Below are 24,872 nucleotides of genomic sequence, written 5' to 3' on the forward strand. Positions count from 1 at the left end.
AGAGCGTTTCGGGCAGATTACGTCAGTTTTGTCCCAGGATGCGACCCACACCAGTTGACTAACACCCAGGTACCTATTTTACTACTAGGTGAACAGGGACAGCAGGTGTCTTAAAGAAACACATCCTAATGTTTCCACCCATGCCAGGGATCGAACCACGGACCTCAGCGTGTGAGCCGAGTGCGCTACCAATTGAGCTCTGAATGTGACACAGTCTTAACTTTGGGTCATTGTTCAAAGGTGGTCACCTTATTTTTGGGTCCTGGATTCCGTTAGTGTACCCGAAATTCTCCAGACAACCTGACCCACACACTGTGAATATATTTATTCAGTATTATACTCGGAAAAGCAAGCTATAAAATGCACGAAAGAGTACGAAGTACTTTAACAAGGCATAACAAGCAAGAGAGAGTACGAGGTGCTTTAAGTCACTGTTAAGAAACTTGAATAATATGTCTTAAGTTAAATAATTGTCTCACCACAGGGTAATATTACTCTCTACTACTGATAAACACACCCTTGTAGGTTTAGCGCTTCTATTTGATTATAATAATAATGCTGATAAACACAAGCATCTTAATTTCTATTTATTACAGAAAGTATATTTTTTCCCCTATTCCTAACAGTTATAATAACAATAATAATAATAATAATAATAATAATAATAATAATGAGGTGTTGACTGTTACAGGTTTATCAGGAATGATGCTGGCCGTGATGATGGCTGCTCTTATGTCATCTCTGACGTCTATCTTCAACTCAGCGTCGACCATCTTCACTATAGACGTGTGGGGGTTACTGAGACAGCGGCTGGTGCACCGGCTGCGTCTCTCAGTCACTCCTTCTGACACCGAACTCCTTATAGTGGGTCGTTTCTTTGTGCTGGCTCTGGTAGCTGTCTCCGTCCTCTGGATCCCTGTTATACAGTAAGGAGGGCCAGGAGCTATATCTGTGTGTGGATCCCTGTTATACAGTAAGTAAGGAGGGCCAGGAGCTATGTCTGTGTGTGGATCCCTGTTATACAGTAAGTCAGGGGGGCCAGGAGCTATATCTGTGTGTGGATCCCTGTTATACAGTAAGTAAGGAGGGCCAGGAGCTATGTCTGTGTGTGGATCCCTGTTATACAGTAAGTCAGGGGGGCCAGGAGCTATGTCTGTGTGTGGATCCCTGTTATACAGTAAGTCAGGGGGGCCAGGAGCTATGTCTGTGTGTGGATCCCTGTTATACAGTAAGTCAGGGGGGCCCAGGAGCTATGTCTGTGTGTGGATCCCTGTTATACAGTAAGTCAGGGGGGCCCAGGAGCTATGTCTGTGTGTGGATCCCTGTTATACAGTAAGTCAGGGGGGCCAGGAGCTATGTCTGTGTGTGGATCCCTGTTATACAGTAAGTCAGGGGGGCCCAGGAGCTATGTCTGTGTGTGGATCCCTGTTATACAGTAAGTCAGGGGGGCCAGGAGCTATGTCTGTGTGTGGATCCCTGTTATACAGTAAGTCAGGGAGGCCAGGAGCTATGTCTGTGTGTGGATCCCTGTTATACAGTAAGTCAGGGGGGCCAGGAGCTATATCTGTGTGTGGATCCCTGTTATACAGTAAGTCAGGGAGGCCAGGAGCTTTGTCTGTGTGTGGATCCCTGTTATACAGTAAGTCAGGGGTGCCAGGAGCTATATCTGTGTGTGGATCCCTGTTATACAGTAAGTCAGGGAGCCAGAAGGCAGCTGCTGCTGCCTCTCTCCTCGACTGAAGAAACCTACTGTGTAGGCGAAACGTCTCGTAATAAAAATACCTAACTGTTGCACGTGTGTCTTACTTATCAACTTATCGGTAGTGTATACCATTATCATATTTACAATGTATTTTATCTCTACAGGAACTCCAGTAACTCAAAGTTATTCGACTACGTACAGAGTATCTCAGCCTTCCTGGCGCCACCCATCTGTGCTGTCTACTTGCTGGCTCTCTTCTGGCCCAGGACCAATGAACCAGTTAGTACCCCAGTAGAAATAAGTCACTCTGACTTTTTTGGTTTATCCTAGGTTCTCTACACGTATGCTTCTGTGTATGATAATCTGTGTAACTGTATTTGTGTATACCTGAGTAAACTTACTAACACATTATAGTGCACAGGCTTCCATCTAACACCTTATACTGTTTAATACTTAGGCTTCTGACACCTTTGTATAACTAGTTAGTACATAGGATTCTAGCTGACGCCTTTGTATAACTAGTTAGTACATAGGATTCTAGCTAACACCTTTGTATAACTAGTTAGTACATAGGATTCTAGCTGACACCTTTGTATAACTAGTTAGTATGTAGGATTCTAGCTAACACCTTTGTATAACTAATTAATACATAGGTTTCTACCTAGCACCTTTTTCATAACTAGTTATGTTTCGATCACTGTAACAGAGCACTGTAACAGAGCACTGTAACAGAGCACTGTAACAAACTGTCCTGGTTACATTTTTTATGCTGTTTGAGATCTCTACAACAACTTATTTATCAACATTATAAATTATAAAGTTAATTTTAGCATTGCTAGTTACATTAACTTCCACAAACAGGCATTAAAAACTACAACTTTATACTTTCTGCAAAACTAGGTTGAAAAATGGAGTAAAAATACCGACAAGTTGATGATTAAGACACATGTGCAACAGTTGGGTATCTTTACTGTCGAAACTTTCGTCTACACAGTAGACTTCTTCAGTCAAATACAGAGTCAGCAGGTGTAGTAGTGAAATGAAGATGTAATCAGTCCTCTTTGAGGTGGTCAGTCCCTCACCTGCCTGGAGAAGAGTTTAGCTTCATGGAACTGAAGCATCAGAACGGAGTCTTAAATACTGTTAAGGATTTGTTAATTTAGGAAAATAACCATGAATAAATTTTATTTAAAAAAAAATAGATTTTTTTCACAATTCTTAAAAATTTTATTTTATCTATGGTGTATTTTCTAACTGTCTTTTTTCGACATTGTTCTATGGAAGTCGTTTTTATGAGTTATAAAAAAATATTGATTTAGCATCACCTGAGAAACTCTTCTCCCAACCGGTTTGAAACCACAATGGCTGTTTTTTTTTTTTTTTTTTTTGGGGGGGGGGTGAAGTTTATCAACTGCAAGAGAGTCATTAAAACTGCATATAACCTGTACGTCACTAGTCAACAATATGTTAGGTAAAAGGCCGCAAGTGCAACTAATGTGCCATTTTATTATGGGAACGTTTCGCTCTCCAAGAGCCTAGTCAAGCCGAAACGTTGCCACAGTAGAATGTCACATTAGTTATAGATGTGTCCTCTCACCTAACATATTGTGGGTAATTTGACCAACATTATTACAAGAATACTTTAATACCTAAAATGTGGATTACAGAAACCTCAGTGTATATCCACTAGAAGACACACACGTCTCTGTGTATATACTGAGAGAGACAGTTCTTGATCCAGTATATACACAGAGATTCACGTCTTTTTGAGTATATACACTGAGACACAACTCGCTGTTTAATCTAAAGTATACACACTTCCCAGTGTGTATATCTTAAGTTACTCTGAGAGATATGATGCATAAAAATTATCAGTATACTGTAGTTCAATATATTTTATCTGTGAATAATACACTGGTATCTTATTCCCGAAATAATGGTACGTAGGTGTTGCATATGTACCTTTGTGGATGTATGGTTCAGAGAACCGACATGTTGATAAATTAGACACATGTGCAACTCTTGGGTATCTTTATTGAGGAAACGTTTCGCCACACAGTGGCTTCATCAGTCCATACATAGGAGAAACTTGAAGAACAGGAGGAGAATGAGGTAATCAAGGTTGAGGGACTGATTACCTCATTCTCCTCCTGTTCTTCAAGTTTCTCCTATGTATGGACTGATGAAGCCACTGTGTGGCGAAACGTTTCCTCACTAAAGATACCCAAGAGTTGCACATGTGTCTAATTTATCCACATGTACCTTATTCATCTACCTGTCGATCGCTAACGCACTCAGCTCACACACTGACGTCCGGGGATCGATTCCCCTGGTGTTATTTTCATATAGTCGGACTTGAGTCCTGGAAATGGGAAGTACAATGCCTGCACTTTAAAGGAGGGGTTTGGGATATTGGCAGTTTGGAGGGATATGTTGTGTATCTTTATATGTATATGCTTCTAAACTGTTGTATTCTGAGCACCTCTGCAAAAACAGTGATAATGTGCGAGTGTGGTGAAAGTGTTGAATGATGAAAGTATTTTCTTTTTGGGGATTTTCTTTCTTTTTTGGGTCACCCTGCCTCGGTGGGAGACGGCCGACTTGTTGAAAAAAAAAAAAAAAACCTGGTGTCCCTGTTCAACCATCAATAAAATAGGTACCTGGGTGTTAGTCGACTGGTGTGGGTCGCATCCTGGGACAAAATTGACTTAATTTGCGGGAAATGCTCAACATAACGACTTTCTATACAGTAGTATGTCACTGATGTCAGCTATGGTCTGTATACCTTGTACATGTACCTGTAGAAGATATTATTATTATTATTATTATTATTATTATTATTATTATTATTATTATTATTATTATTATTATTATTATTACTGTTACTATTATTAGTATTAATAATGTAATAGTGATTGATAATTTCACTTATTTGTTGTGTTTTGACAGGGCGCCTTTTGGGGTCTGATGATTGGGCTGGCCATAGGATTGCTACGATTCATCCTGGAGTTCTCGCACACCATCCCTCCCTGCGGATCAAGTCAGTATTTACATCCTCGTAGATGACCTGGTGATACAGACACACTCTGGGAAGGGTCACCTGTGCGCAGTTCAGGACAGTAAGGGAAACATTTGGCCACGAATGGTTTCATCAATCCCAGGATTGATGTAGCCACTCGGAGCGAGACGTTCTCTCTAATCAATATTCTAAACTGTGTACAATTATCCATTTCCACGATGTTTCCATCTTTCTCTTCCTTGATTTATATAATATCCCCCCCCCCGTTGTTTTTCATTGTATATTTCCCTGCGTGCACTTACTGTGCAGAAATTATTAATATTTCTTACTATCAGCTACGTTAAGTTAGGTAAGGTTAAGTTTGGTTAAGTTAACATATGTTAACATAATTCTATATAAATCCTACAAGGTGGGGGATTGTAGACTACAACTATTATTAACTTGGGATCTTTGTTATGATTGAGCTAATTTTATGGTCATTGTTCTCATTACTTCCCATTTCTGCTTTTCTTGAAACTATTCGTTCCTCCTCTGACTGTTTCTTGCATCTTCCTCAACACTTACTTTTATGTTTCACATATTTCCTCTTTTAGCTTTGTAATAGCTATCATAACTAACATTTTCTCTGCTATTCTTTCATTTCAATACATTTGTTCATGTTAAGGCATTGGCTTAAGCCGGTGGGAGAATTGGACCTGCCTCACATGGGCCAGTAGGCCTGCTGCAGTGTTCCTTCTTTCTTATGATTCTGTCTGCGTTAGTGTGACAGCCTCTGGTATTACTACTAAGTTATGGTATGTTATGCCCTGTGTTACTGCCACTTGCTCTAGTATTAAGTGGGAGGTGGTCGAGTTTCTCCTTCCATGGGTATGGGCTGCGATCATATGCTGGATGAGTTAGTAAATTTATTTAGGCACAGGTATACATATGTAAGCTTGCAATGTTGCAGAAAGGAGGTCCAATCAAATACAATCACAGGAAGCGCCTTTGATGGAACTTCTCCCGTGGTCTTGCATCTTGTATCGCTTGTTCACGATATTTGCATTCAGCTTGATACAGTGTTTGTACAAAGGTGAATGACATTTGAGTGTACAATCTGAAAGCCCCTATACATGCAGAGCATTTTGGGCAAACTTAAGATTAATAAAACATTAACAATATAAGTAATTTTATACATGCAGTCACTTGGGTGAGTGTATGTATAAATTTAGTTTACAGTAATCATACAGTTATTATACATAGCAACTTATGTAAATAACCTGGTGACTTATTCCCATCGGGATGACTCGCGAAATCGTAATGACACGATTGTAAACAAACTATACCACGGGCGGGGATAGAACCCGCGATCAGAGAATCTCAAAACTCCAGACCGTCGCGTTAGCAACTTGAGGGGACTTGAGCTAGAGTTCGTCACGGCCACGCTAGCTGGAGATTCGTCTATAAAAACTTGCATTTGTGGTCACAGTGGTGCCTATGCTAACCTTCCTATGGTGTAGAAATATACCTAGTTGGATGAATCTTATTGTGGCTAGCTGGTCCAGTGGCTAACGTGACGGTCTGGAGTTTTGAGACTCTGACCGCGGGTTCTATTCCCGCCCGTGGTATGGTTTGTTTCCCATCGGGATCCTTATTGTTCTGTGTTGTGGTGTGATGTAAAGCCACAGATGTCACTCAGTCACTGTCTCTTGCAGGTGATCCAGATCCAAGATCAGACTTCGTCAAGGTGATAGTTGGACAAGTTCACTATCTTCACTTCAGCTGCTTCCTCTTCCTCATTACTGGGGCGGTCGCCGTCTCTTTCTCCCTGTTGACTGAGCCCATTCCCGAGGACCGCGTGAGTATCCCACCATATGCAGTCACAGATATTCCAATCTAGAAGTTGCAAAACACACACAAAAGATACATTGAAAAATTGGACACATTTGCAACATATTGGGAATCTCAATTATGGAAACGCTTTTGCCAACAAGTGGCTTCCTCAGTCCGGTACAGATACGAATAATAATAATAATAATAATAATAATAATCTTTATTTTTACATGATACAACGTGTTAGGTTGAAAATGGTATAAAATACCGACAAGTTGAAGATTAAGATACATGTGCAACAGTATCTTCTTCAGTCAAATACTATATAGAAAGCCCTTTGTTATGCAGAGCATTTCTAGGTTGATTTTGTCCCTAGAACGATAGAGCCTCTAAATCGCTGGGAACGGGTAAAATCTCTCGATTTGTACTCCCTGGAGCGCAGGCGAGAAACATACATGATAATATACACTTGGAATATCCTAGAGGGACAAGTCCCAAATCACTCCCTGCGAAAGCAAAAGACTCGACAGGAGATACAACATTCCCCACAATGAGAAGCAGGGGCCCCATAAATACGCTAAGAGACAACACAGTAAGTGTCAGGGTCTCAAGACTGTTCAACTGCCTCACAGCATACATAAGGGGGATTACCAATAGACCTCTGGCTGTCTTCAAGAAGGCGCTGGACAGATACCTAAAGTCAGTACCTGACCAGCCGGGCTGTGGTTCGTACGTCGTTCTGCATGCGACCAGCAGTAACATCCTGGTTGATCAGGCCCTGATCCACCATGAGGCCTGGTCACGGGCCGTGGGGGCGTTGACCCCCGAAACCCCTTCCAGGTAAACTCCTGGATGCGACCCACACCAGTCAACTAACACCCAGGTGGAACATTAAAATGGTATAAAATACCGACAGGTTGTTAGGTAAGACACATATGCAACAGTTAGGTATCTTTATTTCGAAACGTTTCGCCTACACAGTAGGCTTCTTCAGTCGAGTACAGAAAAGTTGATAGAAGCAGAAGAGACTTGAAGACGATGTAATCAGTCCATCACCCTTAAAGTTTTGAGGTAGTCAGTCCCTCAGTCTGGAGAAGAGCATTGTTCCATAGTCTGAAACAATATGGAGTTGAAGTGACAGGATGGAGCCTTATATAGCGCCAGGAGGTGAGACGTAGGTCAATAGTAGAAGTAAGAATGCAGATGTTGGGAGGTCAGGTCCCTCTCAAATCAAGCCGTTCTCACTAGTAGAGGTTGTCGAAGTTGATTGCAGGTCTGTACCAAGATACCCTTGTGTTGCAGTGTCTGACAGATTGAACATTAAAATGGTATAAAATACTGACAGGTTGTTAGGTAAGACACATATGCAACAGTTAGGTATCTTTATTTCGAAACGTTTCGCCTACACAGTAGGCTTCTTCAGTCGAGTACAGAAAAGTTGATAGAAGCAGAAGAGACTTGAAGACGATGTAATCAGTCCATCACCCTTAAAGTTTTGAGGTGGCCAGTCCCTCAGTCTGGAGAAGAGCATTGTTCCATAGTCTGAAACAATATCATAGTCTGAAACATTATATTCAATGTTAAATATAATTGATTTGTGGTCGCTAGCACCGAGTTCCTCTGAAATTTTTAAATTATTAACAAGGGATTCATTGTTTGCCAGAACTAAGTCAAGCAGGTTATTTCCCCTTGTAGGTTCTGTCACAAACTGCTTCAAAAAACAATCCTGAACTACTTCTAAGAAGTCGTATGATTCTAAATTCCCAGTCAAGAAATTCCAATCAATATGACTAAAGTTGAAGTCTCCTAGAATTACTATATTATCGTGGAGTTTACCTGGAGAGAGTTCCGGGGGTCAACGCCCCCGCGGCCCGGTCTGTGACCAGGCCTCCTGGTGGATCAGAGCCTGATCAACCAGGCTGTTACTGCTGGCTGCACGCAAACCAACGTACGAGCCACAGCCCGGCTGATCAGGAACCGACTTTAGGTGCTTGTCCAGTGCCAGCTTGAAGACTGCCAGGGGTCTGTTGGTAATCCCCCTTATGTATGCTGGGAGGCAGTTGAACAGTCTCGGGCCCCTGACACTTATTGTATGGTCTCTTAACGTGCTAGTGACACCCCTGCTTTTTATTTATTTATTTATTTATTTATTTATTTATTTATAATTTGAGCACACTTACAGAGGTACAAAAAAAATACAGATAAGAGCAGCATGCCAAAGCCACTTATACTATGCATAGCATTACGGGCTGGCTTAAAATTAACTTAAGATTAACTAAGCAATGATGAAATCAGTGAAAAACATTAATGTAAACTGATTACTATAAAGCACAAGTGAGTATTACAAAGACAGGTCATATGGTTGCATGCATTGTTATAAATTCAGTAGAATGGAGTATTCTGTTAGGTAGTGTATTTAAAAAATAATAAAGTTAGATTGGGTTTTAGGTTTAACATTTATGTGATATAATTGTGAGAAACATTTAAGATATACAATTTATAAGGTTCAGTTATTCAGTATTTATTTGGTTTTGGGTGAGTAAGTGATCTTTGAGAAGAGACTTGAATTTATAAACAGGTAGTGTTTCTTTTATATTTACAGGTAATGAATTCCAGATTTTAGGGCCTTTTATGTGCATTGAGTTTTTGCATAGCGTGAGATGGACACGAGGAATATCAAAGAGTGATCTGTGCCTTGTGTTATGGTCATGTGTTCTGTTGAGGTTGGCAAGGAGATGTTTGAGGGGAGGGTTAATATCAGAGTTGAGTGTTCTATGTATGTAATAGGTGCAGTAATAAGTATGGATGTTTTGTATGGTGAGTAGGTTGAGTGTATTGAATATTGGTGGAGTGTGCTGCCTGTAGTGAGAATTTGTTATCATTCTAACTGCAGCCTTTTGTTGGGTAATTAGTGGTCTGAGATGGTTACTTGTTGTTGAGCCCCATGCACAAATTCCATAGGTGAGATAGGGGTAAATAAGAGAGTGATATAGGGCCAGGAGGGCTGACTGTGGAGCATAGTACCGTATCTTCGATAGTATGCCTACAGTCTTGGAAATTTTCTTAGAAATTTGTTGTATATGTGTATGAAATTTGAGTCTATTATCAAGGTGGATTCCTAAGAATTTTCCCTCTGTTAGCTTTGTGATAGGTGATCCGTTTATCATTATGTTAAGAGGGACATCTGTAGCTCTGTTACCAAACTGAATGAAGTAGGTTTTGTCAATGTTTAGTGTAAGTTTGTTAGTACTCATCCAGGTAGATATTTTCTGTAATTCGGTATTTACAGTATTGGCTAGCGTGACTGGGCTCGGGTGGGAGAAGACGTATGTTGTGTCATCAGCAAATAGTGTGGGTTTGAGTAATTGAGAAGCATTTGGTAGGTCATTTATGTATAGGAGAAAGAGAAGAGGGCCAAGGACACTTCCCTGTGGGACACCAACTGTAATTGGTTGTGCAGAAGAGTTTGCCCCATTTGCGTACACATATTGGCTTCTGTTGCTGAGGTATGACTTGAGGTAGTTGAGGGAGTGCCCTCTTATACCATAGTGTGACAATTTTACGTGGAGCAAGTCATGGTCAACTGTATCAAAAGCTTTACGTAAGTCAATGAAGATCCCCAGTGGGACTTCTTTTTTCTCTATTGCAGTGTATATATGTTCTAGCATGTGTATAATAGCATCATTAGTATTTTTATTAGGCCTGAATCCAAATTGGCAGGGGTTGAGTATGTTTTGGGAGATAAGGTAGGAGTAGATTCGTTTATGAATTAATTTTTCGAAGATTTTTGAGAGAGGGTGTAAGTTGGATATTGGCCTATAGTTATTCAACTCTGTTTGGTCTCCTCCTTTGTGGATCGGGGTGACCCTTGCTATTTTGAGTACTGTAGGGAAGGTGGAGGATTCAATGGATTTGTTAAAGAGTGTTGCAATGATTGGTGATAGCACTTGTGACACTTTTTTGTATATAAAGGGTGGTAAGGTATTTAAATCTCCTGCCTTGTTTTTTAGTGCGTTGATAATAAGGGAGACTTCGTATGGGTTAGTCGGAGCTAGGAACAGTGTGTTCGGGTAGTTGCCGGTGAGGTAGTCATTTGGTGGGGTATCTGAGCTTGGGATTTTATTGGCAAGGTTTTGTCCTATAGTGGAGAAGAAATCATTGAGTCTGTTTGCTGTTTCTGTTGGTGGGAGTTGGGGTTCATCTGATTTTGCTAATTTTATTTCGCTATTTCGTGATATCTTTTTTGTTCCCAGAATTTCTGATAGGGTTTTCCAGGTCTTTTTTATATCACCTCGTAAGTTGGATAATCTGTTCTCATAATACAATTTTTTTGCCCTTCTTATCAGGCTGGTTAGGATTGACGAGTAACGTTTTGTTTGGTCTCTGGTTATGTGACCCATTCTGTACTGTTTTTCATATTGGTGTTTTGTATTTATGGATTTGAGAATGCTGGGTGTTAGCCAGGGACTGTTCAGTCTCTTAGCTGTCATCTGCTTAGTTTTTTTAGGGCAGTGCTTGTTATAGAGGTATTGAGTCTTTTTTAGAAAATTATTAATACATTCGTCAATATCTGTATTGATTTCTAGCTCAGTGTGCCAGTCAATGTTTGCTACTGCTGTTGTGAAGTTATTAATGGCTGCCTCATTGTGAAGTCTGAAGGTGACTTTAGTAGTGTCTTGGGGTAATTTACCAAGAGTTGTTATGAGGAAAGTAGGGTAGTGGTCTGTGGTATTATCTGTAATTATGCCTGATTTTAAAGGGGATATGGTGTTGGTCCAGATGTGGTCAAGTAGGGAAACACTAGTCTCTGTAACTCTTGTAGGTTTTGTTACTGTTGGTAGCAACATACAGTTACTCATTGTGTTTGTGAATTCAGTAACGTGTGGGTCCTGGTCTTGCAGGAGATTTATATTGAAGTCACCTGAGAGTAGTAAGTGATCTTTGTTCATGCGTGCATCAGTTATCATACTTCCTAGGTTTTGACTAAATTGGCTAATGTTTGACTGTGGAACTCTGTAGATGTTTATCAATGTGAGAGGTTTTTGTAGGTATTTGGATTTGAATTTGGCTATTATATATTCCCCATGTTCATCTCTTGTGCAAGTATTAGTGATACATTCTAGTTGGTCTGAGTAGTATATGGCTGTGCCACCCCCTTGTTGGTCTGGCCTACAGTTGTGTATGGCTGTGTAACCAGGAATGGCATAGACATCTGTACTATCAGGCTTTAGCCAGGTTTCAGTTAGTGTAATGATGGACATATTGGCATGTAAGGAATTTAGTAATGCTATGAGGTCATCGTAATGCTTGCTTAAAGATCTGATATTGTAGTTAAAGATAGTTATGTTGTTGTTGGCACTGAGAAGTGCCTTTGATTGTTCTGCAGTGTAGTAATTACAGTAACTGTTTGATTCATTTAAGTCATTAAATAAGAGGTTGGTATCTGGATCAATGCTTGTAATCATAAGATTTGTAGTGAATCTATAGTTAGAATTAAGTATAAAACAAAGTAAATAGTCTTAAGCTAAAAAGTAGCACCTGAATTATTTAACAAATGTAAAATAATGAGCTAAGGTAGTTTTTTTTTTTTTTTTTTTTTTTTTTTTTTTAGCTAAAATAAAGGAGACAATATAAAAGGGACTAGTACAAATAAAGTGATGATCAAATAATGGAGCTTGGGAATATGATAGTAGGTAGTACTATAAAATAAATGAGCTTTGGAATATAATGGCAAAATTGTGAACTTGTTCTACTTTAGCACCTGAGAATAGCACCTTGATTATTTTAACAATTGTGAATGTATAAGCTAGGGTAGTTATATAAAGCTAAAATAAAGGAGAAAATATATAAGGGACTAAAATTAAGTAATGGTAAACAAAGTTAAATGGACAGATGGTCACTATGAAATAATATTGGTTTAGGAGTAAGATCTGATTTGTAATATTAGATAAATTGAGCAGTTTATTGCACAATAAAAGTAAAAAAAAAAAAAAAAAAAAAAAAATGAGGTAGTTGGTACTAGCTAGCAAAAGATAGTTTTGGTACTTGCAAAAAAGTAATTGGAATATACACTAATTGCATACACAATGTAAAGTGACTAAAAAAACAAGTAGTGATAAACAAAATTAAATGGACAGGTAAGAAAAAATGAATATTATTAATTTGGAGTAAGATTTGACTTTTAATTTAAAATTATGAGCAATTAATAGCAGTAAGAAAGTTATAGAGTATTGGAGGTAGTTGGCATTAGCTAGTGATGAAAAATAATAAAAATAATAATGCACAATATAATAGTAACGTACACTATATGCAGTAAGAAAGTTATAGAGTATTGGAGGTAGTTGGCATTAGCTAGTGATGAAAAATAATAAAAATAATAATGTACAATATAATAGTAACGTACACTATATGCACCACACGTATATATGTATTAAGGGCACTTATCTAATCTGTTACAGAAATGTCAGCTTTTCTAAGGAAGGTAGAGAAATCATGTTCGTTTGAGATGGTATATTGTTGTCCTGTTGATGTTTTCCTTACTAGTATTTTCCCATCTCGCGTGAAACACTGATGTATTTTGTTTTCCTGTTTAAGTTTTCTCAGCCTGAACAGAAGGTTTTGACGTTTTTTTGTTAGACACTCATTTATGTACACTCCATTTTTCATTGTAATTGCTGATTTAATTAGGTCCTTTCTTTTATCGTATGAATGAAGTATAGTATCACTGAAGTAGATACTGTGTAGCAATGGAGGAGAAGGCTTGTTTTCTCGGAGCTTGGGTTAAGTGGTTGTCTGGCAGCGGAGGCAGTGTTTGGGTTAGCAGGGCTGTCTTCCTTAGATCTTCTAATTTTGTCAAGATTTGGGTTACATTCTTAGTATTCTTGGGTCATGTTGTGGTCTACGTGGGTTCATGTAGTTGAACTTTCACTTAGGCCATCACAAGTTTTGATGGGCGATGTTTTTTTGAGAAAGAAGAGCTGGTAGGATACCGTTGCTGCCGCTGCCACTGCCGCTAGGTAGTTATCTCCGTTATGCGCGCCGTGAAAGTTCTCTGTACATTTTCTAGGTCGGCAATTTCACCTGCCTTGAAAGGTGCTGTTAGAGTGCAGCAATATTCCAGCCTAGATAGAACAAGTGACCTGAAGAGTGTCATCATGGGCTTGGCCTCCCTAGTTTTGAAGGTTCTCATTATCCATCCTGTCATTTTTCTAGCAGATGCGATTGATACAATGTTATGGTCTTTGAAGGTGAGATCCTCCGACATAATCACTCCCAGGTCTTTGACGTTGGTGTTTCGCTCTATTTTGTGGCCAGAATTTGTTTTGTACTCTGATGAAGATTTAATTTCCTCATGTTTACCATATCTGAGTAATTGAAATTTCTCATCGTTGAACTTCATATTGTTTTCTGCAGCCCACTGAAAGATTTGGTTGATGTCCGCCTGGAGCCTTGCAGTGTCTGCAATGGAAGACACTGTCATGCAGATTCGGGTGTCATCTGCAAAGGAAGACACGGTGCTGTGGCTGACATCCTTGTCTATGTCGGATATGAGGATGAGGAACAAGATGGGAGCTAGTACTGTGCCTTGTGAAACAGAGCTTTTCACCGTAGCTGCCTCGGACTTTACTCTGTTGACGACTACTCTCTGTGTTCTGTTAGTGAGGAAATTATAGATCCATCGACCGACTTTTCCTGTTATTCCTTTAGCGCGCATTTTGTGCGCTATTACGCCATGGTCACACTTTTGCAAAGTCTGTATATATTACATCTGCATTCTTTTTGTCTTCTAGTGCATTTAGGACCTTGTCGTAGTGATCCAGTAGTTGAGACAGACAGGAGCGACCTGTTCTAAACCCATGTTGCCCTGGGTTGTGTAACTGATGGGTTTCTAGATGGGTGGTGATCTTGCTTCTTAGGACCCTTTCAAAGATTTTTATGATATGGGATGTTAGTGCTATTGGTCTGTAGTTCTTTGCTGTTGCTTTACTGCCCCCTTTGTGGAGTGGGGCTATGTCTGTTGTTTTTAGTAACTGAGGGACGACCCCCGTGTCCATGCTCCCTCTCCATAGGATGGAAAAGGCTCGTGATAGGGGCTTCTTGCAGTTCTTGACTCTCCTTTCTCTTTACCCTTCCTGCTCATTTCTGTTTTTCTACTAAACCTATTACTGTCCTTATTACCTAGTGTCACTGGCTTTTCAATATCTACCTCGTTCCGCTTATTACTACTTCCCCTAGAACTCATAATATTACTACACTGGGACTTCACTGTTTTCCTGCCAAAACCCATACCACTAACTATTCCTAGTTTAAGGTCCTAACAGCTCCCTCCACTGCAGTTGCCAGTGCCCCCACCCCAGACCTAGATAAATGAACCCCATCCCTGGCATACATGTCATTTCTGCCGTAGAAGAGGTCCCAGTTGTCAATGAATGTTACCGCATTTTCCTTACAGTATTTGTCCAGCCAGCAATTGACACCAATTGCCCTGGACAACCATTCATTTTCAACTCCTCTCCTTGGCAAAATACCACATATGACAGGGTTCCCACCCTTCCTCCTAATTATTTCTATTGCTGACCTATACCTGCTAATCAGGTCCTCACTCCTACGTCTGCCAACATCATTGCCTCCAGCACTGAGACAGATAATAGGATTGCTCCCATTACCTCTCATGATGTCATCCAGATGGCTAACAATATCCTCCATCCCAGCCCCAGGAAAGCAAACCCTCTGCCTCCTACTCCTGTCCTTCAAGCAGAACGCCCTATCCATGTACCTAACTTGGCTATCCCCAACAACAACAACATTCTTACCTTCCTTGGTGCCGTTTGTCGTGACGTTCCCAGTAGTCGACTCACATTCGTCGGGTAGCACCGAGAATGCATTAGATGTTTCCACAACAGTTTCCACAGCAGTCTCTTTCTTGTTCATCGTTTCTACCTTTCCATTCGTCTTCTTGATCGTCAACTTCGTTCCATGCTGTCCAGCCACTGACCACATTCCCTTCTTGACCTGAGGACTCAAAACAGGAGGACTACTACGAATCTTCTTGTTTTCCTCGGTCAGTCGCCGAATCTCCATCTTCGACATCCTCAATTCTTCCTTAAGCTGTTGGTAAAGTTGCTCGATGGAGGGCATCTTGGTTCAGTCCGTAGAGAGCACACTCGACACGTCCTCGCTGAGCTAAGTACAGGTGAAAGATGAGAAGGAGTTTACGGTAATCAGCTTGCATCTTCGTGCCGAACTGAGGAAACCTCTTATTGACAAAACATTTCCACAATAAAGATTCCCATATGACTCACGAAATCGTAATGACATGAGTTCGTCACGGCCATGCTAGCTGGAGACTCGTCTGTAAAAACTTGCATTTGTGGTCACAGTGGTACCTATGCTAACCTTCCTATGGTGTAGAAATATACCTAGTTGGATGAATCTTATTGTAGCTAGCTGGTCCAGTGGCTAACGCGTCGGTCAGGAGTTTTATGACTCTCTGATCGCGGGTTCTAACCCCGCCCTTGGTATGGTTAAGATTCCCATATGTTACACAAGTGTCGTAGTCTTCAACTTGTCGGTTTTCTAACCAATTTGCATCATAAATCGAGATATTGTCTTCGTTGTGTCCAGCCGGCATTTGTTTCTTGGCTTTGCTGTCTAAAGCCTATTACTACAAATAACAAGTAGGCTCGTCTCTGAAATCATAAATATAAATTTACTTTTGCTGGTAGTCTGAGGCATGACTGGAAAAATACGCTGACTTTGCTAACTCTAAATAAAGCTTATGTTTGCACTAATGACACACGAAATCGTAATGACTCGACGTTCTGGAGTTTTGAGACTCTCTGACCGCGGGTTCAATCCCGCCCGTAGTATGGTTTGCATTAATAACTCATTGCAGTTGTAAAGTAAAAGGACATAAGTGCAACTAATGTAACATTTTACCGTGGCAACGTTTCGCTCTCCAGGAGCTTTATCAAGTCATTACGTATTGCAATTGTGATCAGGTGTAGACGTGTGAATGGTTCATTACTTTTGTAAATTGTTCAGCTATCAAAACTTTGAGGCCCAGTCCCTAGGCCCATTATGTACCTCTTTAATGTTGAGGTACAGTCCCTGGACCCCATTATGTACCTCTGTAATCTCTTTGACTACCGCCCACAGGATGGGTATGTGGTACATGACATGCGACACATATATTGTATATGCTAGAGGCACAATACCCTGACTGGAACAATACTCACATAACCCACACGTACTCAAATTCAATTGAAAAATTTATTTCTTTGCAATGTGTAGTTTACAAGTCGTAAATTATTGTTAAGCACAAAGAAAGCCATTAACATGCATGAGCATTACACAAATAATCCGCACATAAAAGAGAGAAACTTACGACGACGTTTCGGTCCGACTTGGACCATTGACAAAGTCACACTAACAGAGGTGGAGCAGGACGGCTATATATAGGTGTATCGTTCCAGTCACGGTATTGTGCCTTTTTGTTATTTATGCATGAGCATTTCGGGCAGAAGCTTATGACGACGTTTCGGTCCGACTTGGGCCATTGATAAGTCACACTGTGATTTGTCAATGGTACAAGTCGAACCGAAACGTCGTCCTAAGCTTCTTTCTCCTATGTGCGGGTTATGTATTGCATATATTAAAAAATAAACAAATCGCTTGTTTCGCACCAAAGAAAGGTGATGTAAAGAAGGAAAACAGAGTCGTCCATTACTCAGGAAGACCCGGGGCAGGACTCGTCCTGGAAACCCACAGCCTTTTATTTTTAGTCTTCCTTGATAATGTGAGACATCGAAAGTGATTGGAAATTCACTATTTTTTTTAACAGTGGTTATTTTGTATACTGTGGTATTGCCTGTTTACTGTGAGCTTATATGTCGTGCCGAATAGGTAAAACTTGCGATTTTGGCTTAAATAACAACTCTCTTCTTGCCGAATAAGGCAAGCGAAAATTTGTGTATGCAATAATTTCGCAAAATTTATTCTGAACCTAACGAAAAAAAATATTGTTTGTTTATTATTAAATTATTGTAAACTTATCTAAAATATATTTAGTTGAATTAGGCTAAATTAAATTGCGCTTGTTATAATAAGGTTAGGTAAGTTTCCTAAATTTTTTTTGGTACAAAATTATTAATTTTGACATTAACATAAATGAAAAAAATCTTTAAACTTATAAGAGAAAATTTTAGGACTTAATTATAAGGGAGTTCTTGCTAATTGACCAGTTTTACCTATTCTGCACGACATATATATGTCTAATTTCTTGATAATTTGTGCCTCAGTTGTACCGACTGACGTTCTGGACACGACGGGATCCAAGAGTCAGAAGACCTGTACAAGAGATCGTCTCTAATGGAACTGAACAAATGCATATGGAAACCCCTCAGTCAGGTACCGTAGTGTTATTATTTACAGTATGATTTGTATACTTTAGCATAGTTTATATACAAGCCAGAATAACACATTCATGTATTGTACTTGTCATCCAGTATCTCTAAGGGCCTTGTCAGGAAACCCGAGGTTGTTTGAGTATCTTTTTAGGGTAAACTGTGACATTGTTTGCTTTACCGGGTAACTATTCCCTAGACTTTTTTTTCACCACTGAAAATACAATGAGAATTTTTATTCTACATCAAATTATTCCAAAGCCCAGCCTTATCCTAGGTATACTGCTATTCCTCCAGGATGCAAACCAGAGCAGCCAGCTAACACCGAAGTAGGTGCTTCGTAGTAACAGCAAGAGGTGGAAGGAGAGTTAGCCAAACGCCTCCACCCGCGCATAGACGTGTAGATAATTCATTACCTTTGTAACTTGGTAATAATTGTGACCAGATCTGCCTGGAGTTCATTACCTTTGTAACTTGTTCAGCTATCATAACTTTGCGGCTCAGTTCCTGGACCCATTATGTACCTCTGTAATATTTTGACTACCACCCACAGGATGGGTATGGAGTGTATAATAAACATATAAAAGTAATTTAACTCAACCCGGGCTAGTATTGAACCCGGGTGTTCTCATTGTGAGTCAGAGGCTCTGCTATTGAACAGTGATATTTATTCTCGCTATAAGACGTTCAGATTTGTGCTCCAAGCATTATAGTTCAGCAGACTTCACCACGTTGCAGTTTTGTCACGTCATTACCTCTGTAACTTGCTCAGCCATCAAAACTTTGAGGCCCAGTCCCTGGACCCATTATGTACCTCTGTAATCTTTTGACTAACAGGATGCGCATAATAAACATATTAAACTAAAAGACGTCTTGAAGAAGCAATGGTGGTTCATTTTTCAAACTTGCTCAATATATGAAGTGTACCGCATGTTAGTGCCTTTATTCTGTGTCTAAAAATATTGTATTAGATGTGAATTACGTTATTTGTATACTGCAGAAAAACTGTAAAGTATTTGTATTAAATCTCTTATGACTTTTTGAAATGTTGACAGACCTATACTTCTCAGCCTTTCTTGGCCTTGTTCAACCCTCGAGGGAGGTTCCTTGATGCTGGTGAGGGGCTCTTGATTTAGGGTATTGGATCTGTGCTCCAGTTTCCTGAATTAAGCCGGAATACCTTCCATCTCCCCCCCCCATCCTTTCCTGGAGCTGTATAATCCCAACGGGTTTAGCGCTCCCCATAACAATTGGCGTAGTTTAAATGTAGATTTCGCTGTAGAAATCAAGTTTTTCCATGATGCGTCTTTCCATGATACGTCTTTCCATGATACGTCTTTCCATGATACGTCTTTCCATGATGCGTCTTTCCATGATGCGTCTTTCCATGATGCGTCTTTCCATGATGCGTCTTTCCATGATGCGTCTTTCCATGATACGTCTTTCTGTAGATATGATCTCAAAAATGCATGAGTTTTCGTAGCAAGAGTTTGCCAAGGAGTAATTGTTTTTATTTTCACATTTAAGTTCGGTTATATCCAGAGTGTGTAGTTCACCTTCCCTTACATTGGCGCCACTTTCTGTTGTGCTGTTGTCAACATTTGGTAGACTCTTACACAAAGAGTTTTTATTCTTTATATGAATATTGTGCATTGTTACAAGTCTGAAGATGGTCTCTGTCAACGGTGTTTTGTTGAGCTTGTAGATGCAGATGTATTGTTGTGTACGAATGGTATATAATACCGACAAGATGAGATTAAGACACATGTGCAACATCTGGGTATCTTTATTGTAGACGTTTCGCCATCCAGTTTTCAAGTTATGTCCTAGAATTTGTATTGATAAAGCCACTGGATGGCGAAACGTCTACAATAAAGATACCCAGATGTTGCACATGTGTCTTAATCTCAGATGTATTGTGTTTTGGAGAATATCGTTGAGCTTGTAGATGTATTGTGTTTTGGAGAATATCGTTGAGCTTGTAGATGTATTGTGTTTTGGAGAATATCGTTGAGCTTGTAGATGTATTGTGTTTTGGAGAATATCGTTGAGCTTGTAGATATGACAGTTCATGTTTACTTGGAGTTTTTGTTATTCTGTAATTTTATATTTTTTAATGACGTTCGTGGATTTTTCAGTGTTATACGCACTTTATTTAAGAACATAAGAAAGAAGGAACACTGTAGTAGGCCTACTGGCCCATACGAAGCAGGTCCAATTCTCCTACCTATTCAGGTCCTCGCCCGGAGAAGTTGTGCATAATATTCTTAGTGAAATACATAGATGTTAATTATTTCACTATTACATTAAAATTGGGATGTTCTCGATTTTTTCCAACGGTCTGATCACTCAAGCTGTTGGTATTCACCTCGTCAAGTATTATAACACACTTTTCCCTACAGAGTTGCCAGCGTGGAGGCGCTACCTCAACATTGTGTGTGGCACCTCTGGCAGCAGTGCCGGCCTTACAGAAGCTCCTCAGCTACAGCTGAGCGAGGAAGAAAAGGCCGAGGCAGCGGCTGCCTTCCTCGATGAACCACCCTACTGGAGGAAGTAAGTAATGGGTGATTTGAAAGGCAGGAAGATGCCGACAGGTTGTATTTGAGATAGTGAGGAAATACCAACAGGAGGTAAACCCGTGTCAGTTACATCCCAACATTTATCGACCTGAAATTAAGACACATGTGCAACATCTGGGTATCTTTATTATAGACGTTTCGCCCTCCAGTGGCTTTATCAATACAGATTCTAGTCCTTCTGTCTTCAAGTTATGTCCTAGAATTTGTATTGATAAAGCCACTGGATGGCGAAACGTCTACAATAAAGATACCCAGATGTTGCACATGTGTCTTAATTTCATCTTGCCGGTATTATATACCATTCTTGCACATTTATCGACCTGGGTGTGTGAGCTGAGTGCGCTGACGATGGAGCTACAGGACACAATGTTCTACAACGTGCCTCATTTCTTGAAAAATGTCAACGGTACTACATCTGTATTCAACCAGTTTATTCGATGTTGCTGCCCATAGTCCAGTTTTAAATCTGTCACGTAAATTGAAGTCATCTCTTAATATATTTAATATTCTCAGAAGATTCTGAAACCACAGCCATTCCTAACTTATTCTGACTGCTGACATTTGGATGGTACATAATTCTACTGACCAAAATTATTGTTAATAACTGGTATATTGAACAAGCTTACAATGTTTAGGAAAATCAAGGTTCCATATTTTTTGAGCTAAATTATTCTATACTACTAATAATAATATTGGATATTGCTGCTAGAGTTGAAGATAACTTCGTAATTATTTTCCCCCTCCCAGGTTTTTGAACGTCAATGCCGTGATCTGCCTGGCCTTAACAACATTTATCTGGGGCTTCTACGCATAGCTGCCGTCCACTCGGTCACCAGCCTCTACTGTGTCTCACAGGATGTTCAACCTGCTTGTTGCAGGTGGCATGGTCTAGTGGTTAGCGCGACGGGCTGGAGTTTTGAGACTCTATGACCGCGGGTTCAATCCCGGCCGGGGGTGTGGCATGGAAGGTTTATGGAAATATGGAATGCCTGGTGTGAATGACAGCTGACCTTTAATTAAATTATATATAGAAATAGGCTTAGTAATAGTATATTGTAGGTGGTGTGAAGTGTTAAATGTTATATACTATGAGAGTGTAAGAATTTTGGGTGAATAAGACGGTTCGATATATATCTGGTGAAGTGTGTGGGAGAACTGTTATTGAGAGTGATGAGAGATACACAGTATGATTGAGAACTGTTATTGAGAGTGATGAGAGATACACAGTATGATTGAGAACTGTTATTGAGAGTGATGAGAGATACACAGTATGATTGAGAACTGTTATTGAGAGTGATGAGAGATACACAGTATGATTGAGAACTGTTATTGAGAGTGATGAGAGATACACAGTATGATTGAGAACTGTTATTGAGAGTGATGAGAGATACACAGTATGATTGAGAACTGTTATTGAGAGTGATGAGAGATACACAGTATGATTGCAAAGGAAAAAAAGTGGAATTAGAGATGAAAACAAGTGTTGATTGTTTACTCTGAAGCACCTAGGCGAGTTGTGATAAAAGAAAGTAAGTAGAGATGAAAGACAGCAACTGTACACACCTAGGACGTGTGGAAATAAATGGTATAAAATACCGACACAATGGAAATATAAACACAAATGCAGTATAATGTGATCCTTTATTGACAACGTTTCACCCACACAGTGGGCTTTTTCAAGATCCGTGTGTGACTTGAAAAAGCCCACTGTGTGGGTGAAACGTTGTCAATAAAGGATCACATTATACTGCATTTGTGTTTATATTTCCACCTAGGACGTGTACATGAAGGGTATATAATACCGTCGGTGTGCAACATCTGGGTATCTTTATTTGTAGACGTTGCTTTATCAATACAAGGACATGATATGAAGAATATAGAACTATATACAAAAGATGAGGTAATCAGTCCCTCAGCTGAAGGATTGGTTACCTCATCCTTTGTATATATATTCTTCACATTATGTTCTTGTATTGATAAAATAACGTCTACAGCACAGATGTTGTACATGTGTCTAATTCTACGCACCTAAGACATCTTTATTGCGTACATTTTGGTCGTGGGACGTTGATCCCAAGACCAAAACGTGTTAACAAAATATCCTCGCTGTATACACTTGCGCCTCTTCAGCCATGTCGGTATCAGTTTACCTTCAGCCATGTCGGTATCAGTTTACCTTCAGCCATGTCGGTATCAGTTTACCTTCAGCCATGTCGGTATCAGTTTACCTTCAGCCATGTCGGTATCAGTTTACCTTCAGCCATGTCGGTATCAGTTTACCTTCAGCCATGTCGGTATCAGTTTACCTTCAGCCATGTCGGTATCAGTTTACCTTCAGCCATGTCGGTATCAGTTTACCTTCAGCCATGTCGGTATCAGTTTACCTTCAGCCATGTCGGTATCAGTTTACCTTCAGCCATGTCGATATCAGTTTACCTTCAGCCATGTCGGTATCAGTTTACCTTCAGCCATGTCGATATCAGTTTACCTTCAGCCATGTCGGTATCAGTTTACCTTCAGCCATGTCGGTATCAGTTTACCTTCAGCCATGTCGATATCAGTTTACCTTCAGCCATGTCGATATCAGTTTACCTTCAGCCATGTCGATATCAGTTTACCTTCAGCCATGTCGATATCAGTTTACCTTCAGCCATGTCGATATCAGTTTACCTTCAGCCATGTCGATATCAGTTTACCTTCTATCTTCAAAAGAAGCTGTGCACTTGAGTTTGGAAAAGGCGTGTGATAGGTTAAACAGGAGTGAGATACGGTTGGTGTCGCAAATAGATAATAGGTAGTAAGTTGTTAAAAGCTTTAAGGAGTTTTTATCAGGAGAATGACACTCAGGAAGGTATGTAGGGTGAAAGAGAATATTTTACATTACAGGTTAGCCTAAGACAAGGATGTGTGTGTGTCAGTGTGGATGTTAAATGCGTTTATTGAGAGGGATATACATTTATATTATTGTTAATGTAGTGATCTGGTAACACAGAAGTTTACATTATATTGGAGTACCCAGTATATATTCATGCTGTGAGCTGGTAACAACAGCTTACATTACAGCCGGTTAGGCAGTACATGTATATATTTATATTCATGTTGTGAGTTGGTACCAGCAGTTTATAATTTGTTGTTAATCGGTTAGACAGTATATATTTATATTCAAGTTGTGAGTTGGTACCAGCAGTTTACATTGTGAGTCGAATACTCACTATGCTGTATATTACACGTTGTGAGTTCATAAGTTTACACTTAAATAATTTACAATAATATGGTTCCTATTTGTTGTTGAGAGATTTACACATCTGTTAGCATTAAACATTTGTAAATTATAATACAGTACTATTAATAAGATTGTAATTCGAACTACTGCTGATCCTTTGGACACCATTGTCCATGTTGCAAAAAAAATTATGGTTACCAGTGCCTCTATAGTCATTATTCTTATGGTTACCATGTTATTTATTATGTATGGTGACCATAGATAGCCTATAAAATTTATATACAAAAACATTTAATTGTTTAGTATTTTTTATAGTACAATTAAAAATTTTGTGCAAGAAATATTGCTGTGAGTTCCTCGTGTTTATGTGAATCCATATCTTACAAATTATTTTAATAAAGACAATTATTAAAAAAAATATGATTTTCAATATTAATGAAATTTCCTGAGATTAAATAATAATAATAATATTTCCTGAGATTCAGTAATAATAAAATTTCATTAATTCAGTACCACCTTAAACTAAGACGATTATTATCATGGGGAAGCGTTAAACCAGTGAGGATTATACAACGCCTGTGGGGGGGGGGATGGAAGGCATTCAGGCTTAATTCAGGGAACTAGAGCACATATCCAATTCCCTAGATCAAGAGCCCCTCACTAGCATCAAGTCGTAACTGCTGAAGAGATTGCTGGTAAGAGACTCCTGCAGCAGCATATGTGACGTACATCTAGCCTCATAGACACCTGCAGCAGCATATGTGACGTACGTCTGACCTCATAGACACCTGCAGCAGCATATGTGACGTACATCTGACCTCATAGACACCTGCAGCAGCATATGTGACGTACATCTGACCTCATAGACACCTGCAGCAGCATATGTGACGTACGTCTGACCTCATAGACACCTGCAGCAGCATATGTGACGTACGTCTGACCTCATAGATACCTGCAGCAGCATATGTGACGTACGTCTGACCTCTTAGACACCTGCAGCAGCATATGTGACGTACGTCTGACCTCATAGACACCTGCAGCAGCATGTGACGTACATCTGACCTCATAGACACCTGCAGCAGCATGTGACGTACATCTGACCTCATAGACACCTGCAGCAGCATATGTGACG

At 39.8% G+C, this 24,872-nt stretch overlaps 1 protein-coding gene across 2 annotated transcripts in view; it reads left to right on the forward strand.

Moving 5' to 3' along the window:
* The window catches only part of LOC128691836 (sodium/glucose cotransporter 4-like), an 82,274-nt gene extending 58,129 nt beyond the window's left edge, over nt 1-24,145 (forward strand). Inside the window, exons 8-15 of one of the 2 annotated variants that reach the window (XR_011394114.1) lie at nt 692-926; nt 1,867-1,981; nt 4,652-4,742; nt 6,416-6,558; nt 17,834-17,942; nt 20,341-20,491; nt 21,265-21,395; nt 21,474-24,145. Coding sequence is in view for 1 of the 2 variants with exons in the window: in XM_053780755.2 (XP_053636730.2) it covers nt 692-926; nt 1,867-1,981; nt 4,652-4,742; nt 6,416-6,558; nt 17,834-17,942; nt 20,341-20,491; nt 21,265-21,331 (911 nt within the window). In the remaining variant the exon portion in view is untranslated. Of the gene's footprint in view, nt 1-691; nt 927-1,866; nt 1,982-4,651; nt 4,743-6,415; nt 6,559-17,833; nt 17,943-20,340; nt 20,492-21,264 lie in introns of both variants that reach the window. The other variant, XM_053780755.2, reaches the window with a different exon arrangement.
* Nucleotides 24,146-24,872: the final 727 nt, after the last annotated feature.

The sequence above is a fragment of the Cherax quadricarinatus genome, chromosome 75 (genome assembly GCF_038502225.1).
Source record: "Cherax quadricarinatus isolate ZL_2023a chromosome 75, ASM3850222v1, whole genome shotgun sequence".
Taxonomy (NCBI): Eukaryota; Metazoa; Arthropoda; class Malacostraca; order Decapoda; family Parastacidae; genus Cherax; species Cherax quadricarinatus.